This window comes from Mizuhopecten yessoensis, unplaced genomic scaffold (genome assembly GCF_002113885.1).
Source record: "Mizuhopecten yessoensis strain PY_sf001 unplaced genomic scaffold, ASM211388v2 scaffold523, whole genome shotgun sequence".
Classification (NCBI taxonomy): Eukaryota; Metazoa; Mollusca; class Bivalvia; order Pectinida; family Pectinidae; genus Mizuhopecten; species Mizuhopecten yessoensis.
Genome location: NW_018403589.1, coordinates 1688463 through 1706814, shown reverse-complemented (window position 1 = coordinate 1706814; position 18352 = coordinate 1688463). Strand labels below are relative to the sequence as shown.

General features: G+C 37.4%; 2 protein-coding genes across 2 annotated transcripts; one reads left to right on the top strand and one right to left on the bottom strand.

Annotated features, from left to right (window-relative positions):
- Positions 1-545: 545 nt before the first annotated feature.
- LOC110450560 (D-2-hydroxyglutarate dehydrogenase, mitochondrial-like) lies at positions 546-10887 on the top strand. Its single transcript, XM_021498155.1, has 7 exons — positions 546-889; positions 2880-3077; positions 5044-5237; positions 5675-5843; positions 6970-7256; positions 8241-8412; positions 8770-10887. Exons 1-7 carry the CDS (start codon positions 610-612, stop codon positions 9018-9020), a joined length of 1551 nt encoding a protein of 516 aa, XP_021353830.1. The 5' UTR covers positions 546-609; the 3' UTR covers positions 9021-10887.
- Positions 10888-15773: 4886 nt separating this feature from the next.
- On the bottom strand, positions 15774-17634 carry LOC110450056. The gene has a single exon (XM_021497293.1). It carries the CDS (start codon positions 17620-17622, stop codon positions 16522-16524), a length of 1101 nt encoding a protein of 366 aa, XP_021352968.1. The 5' UTR covers positions 17623-17634; the 3' UTR covers positions 15774-16521.
- Between the last annotated feature and the right edge of the window lie 718 nt (positions 17635-18352).

Here is an 18352-nt window from a genome sequence, read left to right as displayed (position 1 = left end):
GTTACATGTATAATAACCAGCATTGGTTAGCTTTAACGTTTAGTTTGAAACATGCCTTTTTACTTTTTACTGTACCTGAATAATGTAACCACCCAGAGTACAATGTACATATGTCATTGCAATCAAATTTTAATCAAATGTCCTACCTCGTAATAGGGCAAGCATCATATCTTTTGTAATACTTTCATCAAAGCATAACTTTCCAATGGTTCATCCTTTTTAACCGCATTTTTATCCGCGTTTTATTCAGCATCTTTGTAACACGAGGTACACGTTAACGTTTGATTCGAAAGGAAACTCAACGCTTTAAATCAAACATAAATCGACTCAGTAAGAACTTCCTGTATGCTTTTCATTTATGCAACTAGACCGATTTCTCTACTTTTAAAATTCTTTACTGCGGAGGCAGCCTAGAGAAAATGTATATTGAGTTCATGAAACCGTAATAAGTAACATACTCAGACAAAAATTGCTGGACTTGTTCTTAATTCATAAACGAATAATTTTGTCGTACCACGGACTTAGATAATCTAATTCCGTGGTCGTACCAAACAAACCGTTCGGAACAAGATAAACGAAAGCGATCTGGAGATAACGTCACTTGTCAACATGAAAATTCACAACGTATTTCCTCGCTTATGTTGCTTTTTAACGAAATCACAAACACGAAACACCTACAACAGTTGCCGGGCGTTTCATTCAACTGGACGAAGTCAATCGGTAGTGCTGACAAAGACCCGTTACCCCAATTTGAAGCGAGGTCCGTTCTCCACTCTCGGAGACGTTGATGTGCAGTTCTTTGAACGTCTGCTTCCCGGAACTGGAAGGGTATTAGCTGATGCCTCCGAAATCGAAGGTTACAACACAGACTGGCTGAGGACATGTAGAGGTAACGTTTCGTTAACGTATCATATTAAGGGAGGGGAAAATACCGTTGTAATAGTTATGCCTTTATGTGACGTTTTTAACATGAGAGGAAAAATGCACGGCAACACCGGGATTCAAAAACGAACAAGGACCTCCGAGCTCTAGATGGACGCTCTAACCAATTGACCTACATGTACTTGATCACCGGCGATTGACCCAGTCCAATTCTGCTACATTCATCCCTGCTTCTTCTAAGTCATTGTATCCAGACACAAAACCCAATTTTGGGTATCCCCTTATATATAATTACCAAAAAGTAAACCCAATACTTGAAACAAAGTTGGTCACTGGCACCACTGTAACAGGAAAGAAAAATACATGGCAAGACCAGGGTTTTAACCTGCAAAGGTGTGAACTCTTGACTGACACTCTAATGAATTGATCTACTGGGTTGCTGGCAATCGACCCAGTCCCATTCCTAAGTGGTTTCTATATTAATTTACTTATTTTTGCACACAGATCGAGAATTTGATATTGTTACAGTTAAATATGACCGTGTTATTTAGATCACAAATTCTTATCCTCGCATTTGGATGTTGGAGGCCAGCCTGATCATAAGAAGAGTATGGCATGACCATGTTCATGGTCAAACATGCAACTCTAGTTCATACACAGCAGGCACCCAATCTGAGGCTCAAACATGAGGGGGGGGGGGGCAAGATCAGACAAATACCATTGTCTAAGGGTCTCAGCCATCTTGTCTTGTACTTGTGGTTCCCTCCTGTAGTAGGAGCACCCCTAGCTGGAATGGTAGGTAACACGTATGTTTTCATATTAATGTGAGTGGATCAGCTGTACAGTATTAGTAGGGATACTAGGTGTACTCTTATGCCATATATATCTATAGGGTGGGACATGCAGTTTTTACACTCCTAGGTATCTACGGGAAAGCAGTGGAATAAAGTTCTATCTTAAATAACTGATATTTTAAAAACAGACTGCTTCAAGGCCACAGACTGGACAGGCTACCATGCAGCACACAACCTACAGGCGTTCATCTTAACAGGAAGATTGCTTTTGTATCGGAACTGGACTGGGTCGATCATCGGCAACCATGCAGGTAGCTCAATTGGTAGAGCGTCCGTCTAAAGTTTGGCGGGTCCCGGGTTCAAAACCTGGTCTGGCTGTGGATTTTCCGCTTCTGTTACGGTGGTGCCTGTGACCAACCCTTCTGCCAAGCATTTTGTGTATGCTTGGCAAGGGGTTACCCAAACCTGGGCTGTAAATAGTTGTGTCTTCGGGGGCGAAGACTTAGAAAAAGGAGGGAGGAATGTAGCAGAACTGCACTGGGTTAGTCACCGGCAATCAGGTAGCTCAATTGGTAGAACGTCCGTTTAGAGTTTGGAGGTTAGAACCCTGGTCTGGCCATGCATTTTTCCGCTCCTGTAACACTATAATGGTTACATATAATATACAACTAATGAGAAATGAGCCTTTATAGAATTGAATATCTAAGAAGAATCTCTTGATGCTCTGTGAGACTAAGAAGAAGATTACCAATCTTAGATGTGTAAAGAGTGTGGGTGCTATTATCAACATCATAATAATTTTTAAACTTTGACATTTAAATGTGTTGTGTTATTTGTTTGAATATGATATGGACATTTTCCAGGATGCAGTGAGCTTGTTCTACGACCAAAGACAACAGAAGAAGTTTCTGCCATTTTGAATTACTGTAACATAAAGAGTGTGGGTGCTATTATCAACATCATAATAATTTTTAAACTTTGACATTTAAATGTGTTGTGTTATTTGTTTGAATATGATATGGACATTTTCCAGGATGCAGTGAGCTTGTTCTACGACCAAAGACAACAGAAGAAGTTTCTGCCATTTTGAATTACTGTAACATAAAGAGTGTGGGTGCTATTATCAACATCATAATAATTTTTAAACTTTGACATTTAAATGTGTTGTGTTATTTGTTTGAATATGATATGGACATTTTCCAGGATGCAGTGAGCTTGTTCTACGACCAAAGACAACAGAAGAAGTTTCTGCCATTTTGAATTACTGTAACACACATAACCTAGCAGTGGTTCCCCAGGGAGGGAACACAGGATTAGTGGGTGGAAGTGTTCCTGTGTTTGATGAAGTTGTGGTGTCCACTCAACTCCTTAACCAGATTATCAGTCTTGATGAATTATCAGGTAATTAACTGCTAACAGTAACGATTTGCTCACTGAACTTATTAATCACCCTAAAAAGTATTAATTTTGATTCATGCTTATTGAGTTTCAGCTGGTACTAGCTACCAGAGGGCACTAGAACTGTGCACACTGTCTCTCAGTATTCCGTCTTTCATCTCTCCTTCCACCCCAAACATTTGTCGAGGGACACCTCCTATACTAACTGTTTCATTTGGAGTTACCAGGTTTGGTATGCAAAAACAAAGTAGGTCACTGTGATGTATATTTTGACCTCCGACCTCCTAACATTACCCCCCGCTTTCACCGAAAACGAGGGTATATTAATTTGGGTTTGTCTGTCTGTCTGTCACGCTTCGTTTACATGCAATAACTACAACAAATGTAAACCCATTTTCTTGAAACATGGTCACAGGGTCAAATGCCTAAATGGCTCCGCCATGTTTGATGACCACTTTCAGCGGACCTCATTTGGCGGAGTTATTGATCCTTGAATAACGAAAAAAGGTCATTATCTGCCACGCTTCGTTTCTGTAAAATAACTACACAGATGTTAACCGATTTTCTTCAAACTTGGTCACAGGGTTAAATGCCTTAAGGGCTTGGCCATGTTCAATGACCACATTCAGCAGACCCCCTTTGGCGGAGTCATGGCCCCTTGAATAACAAAAAGCGTTATCATATGCTGCGTTTCGTTTCCAAGCAAAAACTACAACAAATGTTAACCGATTTTCTTCAAACTTGGCAACAGGGTTAAATGCCTTAAGGGCTCGACCAAGTTTGATAACCACTTTCAGCAGTACTCATTTGGCAGAGTTATGGCCCCTTGAATAACGAAAAACATCATTATGTTCCGTTTTCCATTTACTCTCGCAAATAGTATCTGATTGTCTTCAAACTTAGTAACAGGGTTCAACGCATTAAGGGCTCAGACAAGTTTGACAACCAGTTTAATCGGACTCCTTTTTGCAGAGTCATTATCTGCAGTTTCAGCTTAATAACTCTAGCAAATATTAGATAAGGCTTTTTTTCTTCAAGTTTCAAGCTAAACATTATGTCTCAATAGCACGATACAAACGTGTTTAAACCTAACCTCAATAATGTTAACCTACAGTATGTCCTGAAAGCGGGGGATATAAATTCCATGAATATGCTTCTTACTATTTCACCTGTAGTTACCATATTTGGCACACAGGGACACATTTGTATTGTTGGGTGATGAATATCAAAAGTAGGCCACTTTGACATGATGTATGTATGTATTGACCTCTTATTTCTATCATTAAAACAATTTATAACAAAAGGAAAGAAGCCATTCCTGAACCCAGGTTTCCATAACTATTCATTCTTGTGCTGTCTATTTTATGCCTGCTAGCCATATATAGGCATAAAGTCCTAAAGTGAATATAAGTACAATATAATATACTGGTTTACTTTGAGACTTAATGAAATCACCAGATAGCTGTGCTCTGCTGACGGCCTACCTAGCAAGTGGAAACTAGTCAGCACAAGTATCGATACAGCTATGGAAACTCAGATTTAGGAGTTGCTTCTATTCTTTTGTTATTTGCTGTGCTTATCAAAAGTGTGCTTCTGTATCCTCCTGAAATGTAAACACTCTCTCATACATACTTGACATTGGTTCTTTCCCTCCATTTCCATTGTATTATTACTGTGTTCTAGACCTGGACCTTTATAATTACTAATAGACATCAGATATTCAGAGTTATACCAGCCTCGTATGTTATACTTTATAGGATCTCTGGTGTGTCAGTCTGGATGTGTCCTAGACCTGGACCTTTATAATTACTAATAGACATCAGATATTCAGTTATACCAGCCTCGTATGTTATACTTTATAGGATCTCTGGTGTGTCAGTCTGGATGTGTCCTAGACCTGGACCTTTATAATAACTAATTGACATGAGATATTCAGAGTTATAACAGCCTCGTATGTTATACTTTATAGGATCTCTGGTGTGTCAGTCTGGATGTGTCCTAGGGACCCTAGAGGACTATATAGCAGACTACAATCTCACCATCCCGTTAGATCTTGGAGCAAAAGGCAGCTGTCATATTGGTGGAAATATAGCAACAAATGCTGGCGGTGTTCGCCTCCTTAGATATGGGTCTCTTCATGGCAGTATCCTTGGTCTGGAAGCTGTGAGTAACTGTTAGTGGTTTACAATCAAACTTAAACATGTCTAGTTAAATAGCAATGTGATGAAAATCAAAGGTTATGACCAAAGGTTACAGATATACAGATATTAATTTTAATTTTAGGAATATTGTATTGAAAAGCTATAACCCTAATAATATAATCAATAAATGTTATCAAACCAAATTGGCTGTTATGATTAAAGAGTGGTTACATATGATTTTTGGACATTTCTTGACTTTTTATTTATGGTTTTACCGAATCTGGCAAATTCGTGTATGCTTTTGGTGTCCAAGCCAAGTTTGAAGGTGACCAGAATGTGTTTATGATAAGTATCTAGCTAGGTGAATACTTCTCAATTCAGGTTGACTGTTAGTTGCTGCCTTAGGTATAACTACATGTTATTTTAAAGTATGTTCCACGCTTGTCTGTGTTATGATAGGTCTTGCCCAATGGAGAGATTTTGGATTGTATGTCAACACTCCGTAAAGACAATACTGGATATGACCTCAAACAGCTATTTATAGGATCTGAAGGGACTCTCGGGATTGTCACGGCAGCCTCTGTCCTGTGCCCGCAGAAACCATCAGCTGTCAGTGTAGCATTTCTGGGTAAGTTAAATGTGGTGTCTAAGCCAAACACGTGTCCTTTCCTTGTTTTCTTTTTTCAGTTTCTTTGTATGTATCATGTATAAAATGGAGATCAGATAGCAACCCAGTCACAAATAGTAAGGTATTTAGTCACCTGCCCAACCATGTGGATTTTTTTGTGAAGCTCCCGTTTCCTCCAAATAAGGATCTCCTGTGATTTCCATCAGGGCGAACTAGAGTGATTAAATTCTGGTCAAGAAAGCTTGTGTCATAATTGTTGTTAAATAATAAAGTTTGAATGAACTTTCTACTAAGTCTGGTTTTATTTTTATAAAAAAAAATGTATGAACTATATATATATATATATAAAAAATACATAATTTAAATTGATAAAGCTCAGTGTTACAACTGTTTTGGCCCGAGGCTAGATATTGATATCAGTAAAAAAATGAAGTATTTGTAATCCCATCTAATTTGCTTCTGTTTGATATTTGAACCTTTGAAATTTTCTGAAAGTAATCTGTGTTTTTGTGTATTATTACTGGGAAGCCGGAAAATATATGTGAACAACACACATTGTTATATTGCAAATAGTAAAAAAGTAACATAAAGCTACGAGAGGCCACTCTAGATCTGCTATATTTTCACTTAACAGCAGCTGAAATAGGATTATCCAGATATAATATCAACAATGACAGAGAAGTTTTTGTCTCCCTTGCAACCAATTATTTGTATACTGTATAGCGGAAAATTTCGCTGAAGATAGTTTATGCCTTTTTCGCCCTTTGCAATAAGAGAGAGTCTATCATGATAGCAAATATATGTACACATTTACCGTATATTGTAATTACATGTGGAAGGCTGATTTAATTAGACGAACATAGATATTTCTAGTGAAGGATGAACATTTGTCTGGTTGAAAGGTTCCTGGTATATACTAAAATTGTACTTTTTCAGGTGTTGGACCCTTTATGCAAGTTTTTGTTCTTTTGATATGCTATTAATAAGTCAATCAAAAAATCTTTAAATTGTTAAAAATACTTTCTTATTTTGCTGCATGAACATGATTGTACTATATGGTTTATATTCTTCACATACTTTTCCTTTCTATTTAGAAAAAGAAACATTATATGTTTATCATTTACAGGCTGTGAGAGCTTTAGTAAAGTCTTGGATATATACAAACAAGCAAAAGGTATGTTAGCCGAGATTTTATCTGCATACGAGTTCCTAGACGAGGCATCAGTGGCTGTCAACAAAGAAAACCTGAAGATGACCTCACCAATCGGAGACTTTCCGTTCTTTGTTCTGATTGAAACTTCTGGCTCCAATGGTGACCACGATGAGGAAAAACTGAACACGTTTTTAGAAGCAATGATGTCTGATGGTTTAGTACTGGATGGAACTGTGGTCACAGAATCCACTAAGATTAAGGTAACTTAAGGTTACCTACATGTAGCATGATGTGTGATGGTTTAGTACTGGATGGAACTTGTGGCACAGAATCCACTTAGATTAAGGTAAGTTAAGGTTACCTACATGTAGCATGATGTGTGATGGTTTAGTACTGGATGGAACTGTGGTCACAGAATCCACTAAGATTAAGGTAAGTTAAGGTTACCTACATGTTGCATGATGTGTGATGGTTTAGTACTGGATGGAACTGTGGCACAGAATCCACTAAGATTAAGGTAAGTTAAGGTTACCTACATGTTGCATGATGTGTGATGGTTTAGTACTGGATGGAACTGTAGTCACAGAATCCACTAAGATTAAGGTAAGTTAAGGTTACTTACATGTTGCATGATGTGCTGATGCAATGATGCAGTGTCAGCCCTCACTCCATAGTTAACTTTTACTTCAAACATCTTTGCTTCAGAAGGATGAAGCCTAAAGTCATGATATTTGCCCAGGAGTTTGCAAAGTTGTAAGCATTCAAGTTTGTTCAAATGAATGACCTTGACCTATTTTTATGCTAAATTGGTCAAATGTGTTAAAAATGATAGACTTCTTTAAAAGCATAATAAGGACAACAGTCTTGATATTTTGCTTTTGGGTTTCTGAGTTCAGGGCTATAAAAAAATATTCAAATTAACAACTTAGACCTCTTTCAGTGTCACTTAAATCAAATGTATTAAAAATTAAGACGATTTCCTCTTTAGGTTGAGGCCTGGGATCCTGATTTTTAGTTTGCAACATGCAAGGATAAAGCCTATCAAATGGGTTGAAATGTGACCTTCTTCACCCACACAATATCAATCATATTATAAGTGATTACTATAACACAGAAATTAGAATAAAGCTTATTTTTCAGTGCAATTTGTAGGAAAAAAATAAAATTTTAGAATTGGTCTTCAGGAAATGCTATCTTCTCTAGATCTATAAGCACAGGTACAGTTGATTTGTTTTGTTACACAGGATATCTGGTCACTGAGAGAAAGAGTGGCCGAAGGACTGTTACACGATGGCTATTGTTACAAGTATGATGTTTCCCTGCCTCAGGCCAAGTTCTACGATCTTGTTCTTGACATGAGAGAGAGGCTCGGGTCGTCTGTAATCAGAGTCGTAGGATACGGACATGTTGGGGATGGTAAGAATTTTAAAACTTAATGTTTTTGTAAATGTTTAAAAGGAGATGTTTGACAATCCCTTTGTCAGACAGAGGAACATTGGGATTACCATTTAAAAGTTGCATTGAAAAAGAATCTGTGGAAAATTGGCAACATAGCCTTAAGTAAAGAATATTTCTTAATTTTTTAAAAATGGTCTTTCTTATGAAATGTGGTAAGGCACATGTATTTCATGGAAAACATTAAATTGGTAGTAGGAAAAACAGTTTTGTTTACAAATGGGATGAAATTAGTAGAATTAAAGAGTGCCCTTGCATACGATTTTTTTAGAATCTATTTCACTAATAAATGGCATTATATTTATTTTCTCTCCACAGGAAACCTACATTTGAACATGACCTCCCCTACTTATAGTTCTGAGGTGATGGGTAACATTGAGCCATTCGTTTATGACTGGGTGTCCAAGTACAGTGGCAGTATTAGTGCAGAGCATGGTCTCGGATTTAAGAAAAGAAACTTTATCTACCATAGTAAATCTAAGTCAGCAGTAAGCTTGATGCAACAGATTAAGAAGTCTATTGATCCAAACGGAATAATGAATCCGTATAAAGTTCTACCAGAAGAGTAGGGGGGAAAAAATGTCTTAAAGAATTTTCATTTTTTTTAAATGATTAAGTGAAATTGTTTTAATCCGGTGCTATATGAAACACTAACCAGTATTTTCTGATTGATATTTGTGATTGGTACTTAATAATGATATTTATAGATGTTGATTTAACTGGTTTTCCAGTGGACAATATATTTACATTATTTTCTATTATGTTTTAATCTTGCAACAGAATTGGCAGCAAACATGTTGATCTCTGTTAAATAATGTAACTCAGGTTTTTTACATTTGGGTAAAAAAAATTATAACTATAGGAATTGACTTAATCAAAACTGTTTTATTTGTATACCGAAAGTATGCAATTTTTGCCATGCAGACACAATAAGGACAATTTTTTAACTATATATACACAAAATTAGTTTTGTGTTACAATATTTTACTAAATATACACAAAATTAGTTTTGTGTTACAATATTTTATGCAGAAAGCAGAATGATGCATTCATGATTTTATCCATTAGTCAGTTAAGTGTAGTCTAGTCCAATCTGCTGGTAAAAAAAATCACGAAAATAAGTTTGATAGAGTCTTTATCACTGGTGTAGACAGAGAAAGTTTGATCCGAAGGTAAGATATTTGAAGTTGATAAAAAAAAGGTTGTACAACACTGTGCTGAGTAGTAAACATCAACAACCTCACCATGACGGTTGAGATCTATATCTCTGTCTATATCACACTGTAGTGAAGGATCATTGTTCTCCTGCGATTTTCTTCCATAATAAAAGTAAATTGTACTGCTGAACTCAAAACATAGTGCCAGCAGAAGGGAACATAAAATGTGTGGTAGATTATAATTCATTTAATAATACTACACTGGTGATCAGGCAATAATACTACACTGGTGAGGCAATAATACTACACTGGAATAATACTATACTGGTGAGGCAATAATACTACACTGGTGATCAGGCAATAATACTACACTGGTGAGGCAATAATACTACACTGGTGAGGCAAGTGATAGTGTTTTTGTGATGTTAGAATAATGTGTGTGAGCTGTTTTCCTCTAGGTAGGTAAATACATATTTACCTTTACCTGGCAAAAAAGGTATGCACCTGTGAAGTGTGTGAGAATTATAAAATCTTTCTTGGGGGTGAGATAGGGGAATGTCAATCCAAAGGGGAAGATTCTTAAGTTGTCAAATATGAGTCTTACCACGATACCCCATCTCACCTGAATAATTATTTTTCTGTTACCCTGTTGACCCTGTCATATATGTACTGTAACGTTAATGTTACAGGCTCTGCACATTGTTGACGTGACATCATACAATTGTTATGACTGGGGTATCCCACTTTCTCAACCCTAGGGTGAGACAAAGATATCTCACACCATGAAAAGTGTGGATACACCTGTCCAGGGCAAAAGAAAAGCTGATATATAAATGGCTGTGAATTTATTTTAATAGATGAAGTATTGTCGTGGTAGTCCTGGTATGGTTGTGCCATTTCATTATCATTTGATTGTTTGTAATTATGATATAACAATGTTTGAAATCAAACTGATGTAAATAACAGCCTTTATGATACTGATTTCCCACCAGTTTATATAGAATAAATTGATTTCATACCCTCCTTGATCAACATTATCTAATTAAAAACAAAATCATTATCTTGAGGAATAAGATTGACATTGGGGGAAAAAATATACAGGGTATTGTTGCTGATCATGTGCCAAGTAAGGCTTAATGTCAAAATGTGTGATGTTTTATGCCGTGGTGCGGCGTCCATCGTCTGTCTGTCCTCCGGTGTCAAGATTTTACTTTAAACAACTTCTTCTTAATAACCAAAAGGCCTAGGATGATGATATTTGGCCAGCAGCAAACTGGGATGAACGCTACCAAGTTTGTTCAAATGAATGACCTTGACCTATATTCAAGGTCACAGGGATCAAATATGTTAAAATCTTTAAACGACTTCTTTTGGATAACCAAAAGGCCCAGAATGATGATATCTGGCCAGTAGCATGCTAGAATGAAGGGCTACCAAGTTTGTTCAAATGAATGAACTCACTTATATTCAAGGTCAATTGAGACAGGGGTCAATTGTATAACCAAAAGGTCCAAGGTGAATTATATTTTACCAGAAGCATGCTGGGTTGGAAGTCAATAAACTCTGTTCAACTTAATGTCCTTGTTCGACACTCTAGGTCACAGGCGTCATATGTTTAAATCTTTTAATAGGTTCTTATGAATCAAACACTGATATTCTGCCTGTAGCTGTATTTTAGTCCACTTTTAAGATTACAAGTATGCAATTAATACTAGATGAGCGATTCAGGCCCATTGGGCCTCTTGTTACTTAATCAGTGTGATAGAAGTAATTGATTTAATACTGTCACCAAAGAATAAGAGGTTTCAGTGGCGTGTTTATGCCGAAGTTTTAAATAGTTTGGGTTATCATGTAAATGACTTGTTTCTGACATTTAAATTTCCAGTTACAATTCTTACCAATACATTCAAAAAAAATAGTGAAATAATATCACATGCTCATATAATTTTACGCATGCAATCACCAAAAAGATGATAATTCCATTATTAACCCATCATTTTTGTTTGTTGCATTTTTTATGATTTGGAAAAGGTCTCATTTTGTCATTTTTTTCATGTTGACTCTTTTATAAAGAAATTCGTACAATAATTATTTGTTAAAATTGTTCGTTGGTATAGGTCCTCTCACCATTAAAATACAATCGTTTTGTGCTGTTCAAATTTTGTTTGTCTTATTATTCAAGCAAAATCAATTGTTATTTAATGAAATTTGATTCAGCCATGTTAACGTCACATGGTTTCACATTTGTCCGTCCATTCGTTTGGCTCTCGGTGACCATTTTGTGGCTTACACCATAACCTATAAACGGAAGGAAATATTACAAGATAATTTGCTATGGAATGGTATGCCATTGAGTGACATTCCTCGTGCCTCATAAAGAGGAACCAAAAGGTGATAGTTCAAGAGCCTGCCAAAAAATGTCATTGATATTCTGTCTGACGACATTTCAGACAATTTCCATAAACAGTGAAGTGACATTTCAGAAAGTTTCCATGAACAGTAAAGTGACATTGTGTAAGGTTTCCATGAACATTAAAGTGACATTTCAGTAGGTTCCCATGAACAGTTAAGATACATTCTGTAAGACGACATTTCAGAGGGTTTCCATGGAGAGTTAAGAGACATCGTGTAAGGTGACATTTCAGAGGGTTTCCATGGAGAGTTAAGAGACATCGTGTAAGGTGACATTTCAGAGGGTTTCCATGGAGAGTTAAGAGACATCGTGTAAGGTGACATTTCAGAGGGTTTCCATGGAGAGTTAAGAGACATCGTGTAAGGTGACATTTCAGAGGGTTTCCATGGAGAGTTAAGAGACATCGTGTAAGGTGACATTTCAGAGGGTTTCCATGGAGAGTTAAGAGACATCGTGTAAGGTGACATTTCAGACGGTTCCCATGGTTAATTACGGATCCATGTGTACCGCTGCATTATGTTTCGTCCTGTATACATGTACAGTCACTTTCACTTAGATTCCGTTTGGATATAAATGTAGAAAAGTTTGAGCAGAACACCTCCGATGAGTAGGTAGCTAAATCGGTTAGAGCGATAGTATATCAATCTGAAGTCCGAGGTTCGAATCCCAGTCCAGTTCCTATTGACATTTACACTCAAATCACTATTATTGATTATTGTTATGCCCCCGCCATAAAATGGAGGGGCATATAGTGTTGCCCATGTCCGTACCGTCCCGTCCCGATTCAATGTAAACATTTGGTCAAACTTTATACAAAAAAAACAACCCTCCATAAAATAGGGGGGGGGGGGGGGGCATATATAGTGTTGCCCATGTCCGTCCCGTCCCGATTCAATGTAAACACTTGGCAACTTCAATCTTTGACAGATATTGTGGTTAAACTTTATACAAAGGTCAAGTATGAGTATACTTCGGACATCGTTGTGTTTCAGGGATCCAAGGTCAATGCCAAGGTCACACTTGCTATATATATAGAAAATCATCAACTGTTTCAAATTTAAACACTTATCAACTTCATTCTTTCATGGATTTTGGTTAAACTTTATGCAAAGGTCAATTATGAGTATACTTCGGACATTGTTGTGTTTCACGCTTCCAAGGTCAAGTCCAAGGTCACTGTTGCTATATATAGAAAATCGTCAACTGATTCAATTTAAACACTTAGCAACTTCATTCTTTCACGGATTTTGGTCAAACTTTATACAAAGGTCAAATATGGGTATACCTCTGACATCCTTGTGTTTCACGGTTCCAAGGTCAAGGCCAAGGTCACTGTTGCTATATATAGAAAATCATCAACTGATTCAATTTAAACACTTTGCAACTTCATTCTTTCACGGATTTTGGTCAAACTTTATATATTAAGGTCAAGTATGGGTATACCTCTGACATCCTTGTGTTTCAGGGTGGTAATAACACACAGAAAAAAACCATATGAATATTAAAATCAACTTATCAACTTTAAGTGTAATACCTTGTGTGTGTACATCCTTCATGGTATCACGATCAAAGTGGTTGTAACTTTTATAGAACACTGAAACTAATTTCACATGGCAACGGAGGCATTTATGTCTTACAGACCTTTTTCTAGTTTTATCATTTAGTCTGTCTTATTCCTCATAAAAGTCCCGGTAAGGTATGGTTTATTTGTTACGGAAGGCGAAGAAGTCGAAAGTTAATAAATAGTGACCAAGTATTTCTGGTAAACAATACCTTCGGATTTTATTTAGAATGGAAGATTTATACACAAACAAAAAATGGATAAAAAGAGTTGTCGTGATTTGTAATTGGTTTATATTTTATTGGTTGAAAACGCATTGTAAATTTTGATTGGTCGAGAAATATGTATTGCGTTTGTTTTGCACTACGTTCAGTTATAACTGGAAAAAGAACATACATTTGTTCTATTTTCTACACGAGGGTCGAGTAGTCGAGTAGGTCTGTTTGATAGGAGGAGACTAGTCGTTTATATATTCTGTAGTAAAGATTAACGCTTTACGAGGAGTCATAGAGCTTGTAACCCACGTTCTGTTTCTAAGTATATGTATAGGGCTAACATGTACATGTAATGGCAAACCAGTCACTGTACGTGACGTTTCTTGTTACTGGTTGAAATGTGTACAGTAGTGAATGATTAGTATAAGGTTAATGTTTTGTGATTAATCTATACGACTTTTAGAATTGTACTGATTGATGATCAGTCTATAATTGCTGGAATCGTGTGTCACCAAATATAGGGCTGTGCATACGAAATGCTAATGCCCTATAATAGTTACGGTGTCTGTCTGTCCTTCCATCTGTCTGTCCTATGTCTAGCTGTCCGTCAACATTTGCATTTTCGGAGATCATCTCGGAATCCAAAAGACTAACTTTTTTTTTAAATTGACATGGTAATGCAATGTAATATGTAGGTTTGCAAAAGGATTCAGAAAGACAATATGATCAAAGTCAAGGTCAATGTTAATAAAACAATACCAAAATGAGGAGAGGTGGAATCCACGAAATTACAGGGCTACGGTCAACCTCGAATATAGCTATTTGATAGACAGATCATGAGGCTAAGTTTACTTTTACACAGCCGTGCGATTATTTTGCTGTACATCAAAGGACCAAACAAGCCTGCTTGTTTGCAGACTATGACGTAATTTTTAACGTCCCATGGCGTAACTTTTCATGACCCGTAACTTTGCCAGTTGGCAGCGATTTCCAAATATCTACAATTTCCGAATTAGTAAAAGCCATTGATCTAGTTCGGAATGACCGGATATTGATACAAAGCAGTCGTTCCGTGTATGACTTGGATATATTTGAAGGAAGTGTTTTTGGAGTACAAAATGGACTCTGGTGATAGCTAAAGTGTGCGGCTGGACATTGTTTTGTTGCATGCTAGACAGAGATATCCGCATTTCCGGTGGTGCTGGAAAACGTTTACAAGCGCAGACTGGCGGGGGAATTATAGTGACCTTTGGGGTCACGCTATTGTTCGTGACGTCATTTTATGACGTTTTGGGCTCAGTCAGGGTCATTTAAGTCACTAACAATTGCCATCCGGGCTTCATATGCAAATGAAAAATGTGCACACAGTTTACAACTTTACTAGAAGAGCAACTGTTTTTACGGGTTTTAGGTAATAAGCAAGAAATAGAATCCATCCCTGATGTGAGGAAAGGATAAAGTTATTCAAACCCTCGGGATAAAATATTGAGCAAAAGACCCTCGGCAGAGCCTCGGGTCTCCTGCTCAATATTTTATCCCTTGGGTTTGAATAACCTTATCCATACCTCACATCAGGGATGGATTCTATTAATATATATAGTTGAACGCGTGACATGATTTGAATACGTACGTAACACTTTGCAAACCAAATCGATGCTCGCCTAAACATTTTGGCTTTTGTAAATGACAGAGTAGATGAGATATGTCCCGGACTAAGTGGCCCACAGACTGATTAATATAAAGTCTATCATAATTATCAAGTATTAGTCATTGGGCTTTAACTTTTCAATGTTCAGCACATATTGTTTTTAACATTTCAACAACTTCTTCCATGGAACCATGCAACCTTGGGTAAGAATATATAGGATAAAACATGCTGGGGTAAAGGGTATTCAAGCTTGTTAAAATAACGATCTTGATCCATACTCAAAATCAAAAACACAATAAACACGCCCCAGTTTTCAAGACAACACAATTTATTTTCGTATATATTTTAGCTAAGACAAACAATTACTTGTGAACATGTCTAATGTTGAGTATTTTTTCCAATTTACTTCAATACTATTGTCAAACATCATTTGTTTATAATTTTGATGAGATTGTTTTTGAATTTCCATTATCTGGATTGATTCTTTAAATTTTAACAATTTCCATTATATGTGATATATAATGTCTGTAGAATTGCAGGTCTATGAAATATGTCCGGGGTTGAAGTTCACGTCATCTTTGTATTATCCCAACATGTAGTTCACGTTTCATGGTTACGAGATAATGCATTGTTGTTTGTCCAGCGCACTGTCGTACTCTATTAGTTTGACATTGTTACGCCCAAACACAGCCCATAGAACATCATCCCTGTCTACACAAACAGCCACCGTTCTGAAATTGTCAATGTGTATGATTCTGATGAACTCACCACACCCACTGATGAGTAGGACACGTTTGTTGTTACGGTCCCCTATGACTAGGTTACCCACACTATCATACACCACACCCCGGGGTTAAATGGTGCACAACCTGACTGTGATGTTGGGTGACGTGTATGTGGGACTCCACCATCATATACAAACAGTTTCTTGAAATTTGTGTCCATGACAACAACATATGGTTTCCCTTCACCATCATCATGTATACTATCCCGGTTAGTCACTGCGACATTGTGGGTAAGAGAACACTCTGATAAACTGTGTGGTGTACATACTAATGGCATTCCAGCCCCTTCAGCTAATGAATCATGCACCAATACACCTTTTGTGGAGAATTTTGAGATGTGTTTGGCCATACCCACAATAACATGGTTACTGGCTGTGGTGACTCCATGGTACTGAATCTATTTACTGGTCGACCTAACACGAGCTCCTTGGTGTTGTTTTTCCAGGCACAGATCCACAGTGTGTTGGTTGTTGGTGACAGACTTATGTCTCTGACCAAAGCATTGGGATAAACCTCCTGTACTTCGCCCTTCCTGTTCAGTTGAGTTAGGGTGTTACCATCACTAGTCCACACCGGCCCGTCAGTTGTTGGACATACAGAAGATATAAAACATGGAGACTCCCACTCACACAACACCTTGGTCTGAGGCAACCGGGTATATAATGGACTGGACACGTCCTTTCTTCCTGTGGATTTTTGTTGTGTATTTGATACCTTGACCTTTAATCCCTGACCTTGGCCCGAGGTGTTAACTTCTCCTAAAGCTTGTTTCAATTGACCCTGCGGATTTTGCCTGGGAGTGAAACTAGCAGTACCTAGGGTAGGTTTTACGGGGAGAGTGACAGAAGATTGAATCTCACTTCTTTTGTTGCAGATTTGTAATTTGGAGCCCCGCTGAAGTGCTATCTTACATTCTTTCACTTGTTGTTTGAGCTGAGTACTGTACATTTGGAGGGCCTGCTTGTAGGTTTGTAGTAACTTGGTGTTATCTTCCTCCATTTGTTCAAAGACAGACATAGTCCGAGCTGTTAGCAGGTCAAGATCTCCTTTTATTTTGTTTGTTTGTGTCCTCAACTTGATTGAAAGTTTTTCAAAATGGCTAACATTATCCTTAATTTGTGTGTCAGAAGAGGTGATATACTGGTTAATTTCTACAAGGTCAATATTCTCAGATTTGTCTATGAAGTTTTGAATGTCTTCTCTTTTGGGGCGAATAATACTACTAAGTTCGCACGCTGTATGACCCCTATGTACAGTAGATAGACACCTAGTACAAGCTGGTGCTTGGCATTTTTCACAGTAACGGTCCAGTTGCATGTTCTGATGGTGGATACATGTAGTTTGACCTTTGGCACGGAAAGGAATCTGTCCTTTGGATACGGACGTAGCCATTTTGATTCAAAAATGTAAAACTCTTTGAATATTAGAATGTCTGTTGTCTATTCAATCACAAAATCATTTCAACAGTTGGAAAGAAGATCTGTATTGTTCACACTGACTCCGTTGTATTAACTAAATCCTGTTGTAAGCGGCATTAGTTCCGCATTTCCTGTGTTGGTAATCATAGTGTGAAACTCATTTGAAAATGTCACAGAACTAATCATCCCATAGTCACTCACCCTGTCGTCAATGCCAGGTTGTCCACAACACATTGAACAACATCACTTTAGATATATTCAACAACGTTTAGCACGAGTTCTATGTCACAATTCTAAATAGTTACTTCGGCAAGTCTACATTCTGTTTTCTGAAATGTGAAGGTCACTTAATTACACGACCAGAAATGGGCGTTTAACGATAAACCGATAGGTGATGTAGTTATATACCTGGCCAGAAAGTAGGTAAGTTTATCACGGTTTTGTAAACCAGTTTATGCTCAAGTCAAGTGAGAGTTCACGTGCGATACATGGACTTAGGACAATGACGACATATACAAGTGTCAATGTCTGCCTAGCTATAAACGATACGGAATTGACCACCAACCCGCCCCTTCTTGGAAGTATGCATGTTTCGGTGTCTTTTTCATTCCGTATATGAAAACAATTCTTTTGAATGAGCACACAGTGAACATTCTACAACAGATCAAGGCTAGATCGAGGTAAAGACCAAGTGGAATGCTAAG

Coding starts and splice junctions, on each gene's coding strand:
- LOC110450560 (XM_021498155.1), top strand. CDS start 610: ATGAAAATTCACAACGTATTTCCTCGCTTATGTTGCTTTTTAACGAAA. Junction 5,238..5,674: donor GTATCCTTGGTCTGGAAGCT/GTGAGTAACTGT, acceptor GTGTTATGATAG/GTCTTGCCCAATGGAGAGAT. Junction 7,257..8,240: donor CAGAATCCACTAAGATTAAG/GTAACTTAAGGT, acceptor TTTGTTACACAG/GATATCTGGTCACTGAGAGA.
- LOC110450056 (XM_021497293.1), bottom strand. CDS start 17,622: ATGGCTACGTCCGTATCCAAAGGACAGATTCCTTTCCGTGCCAAAGGT.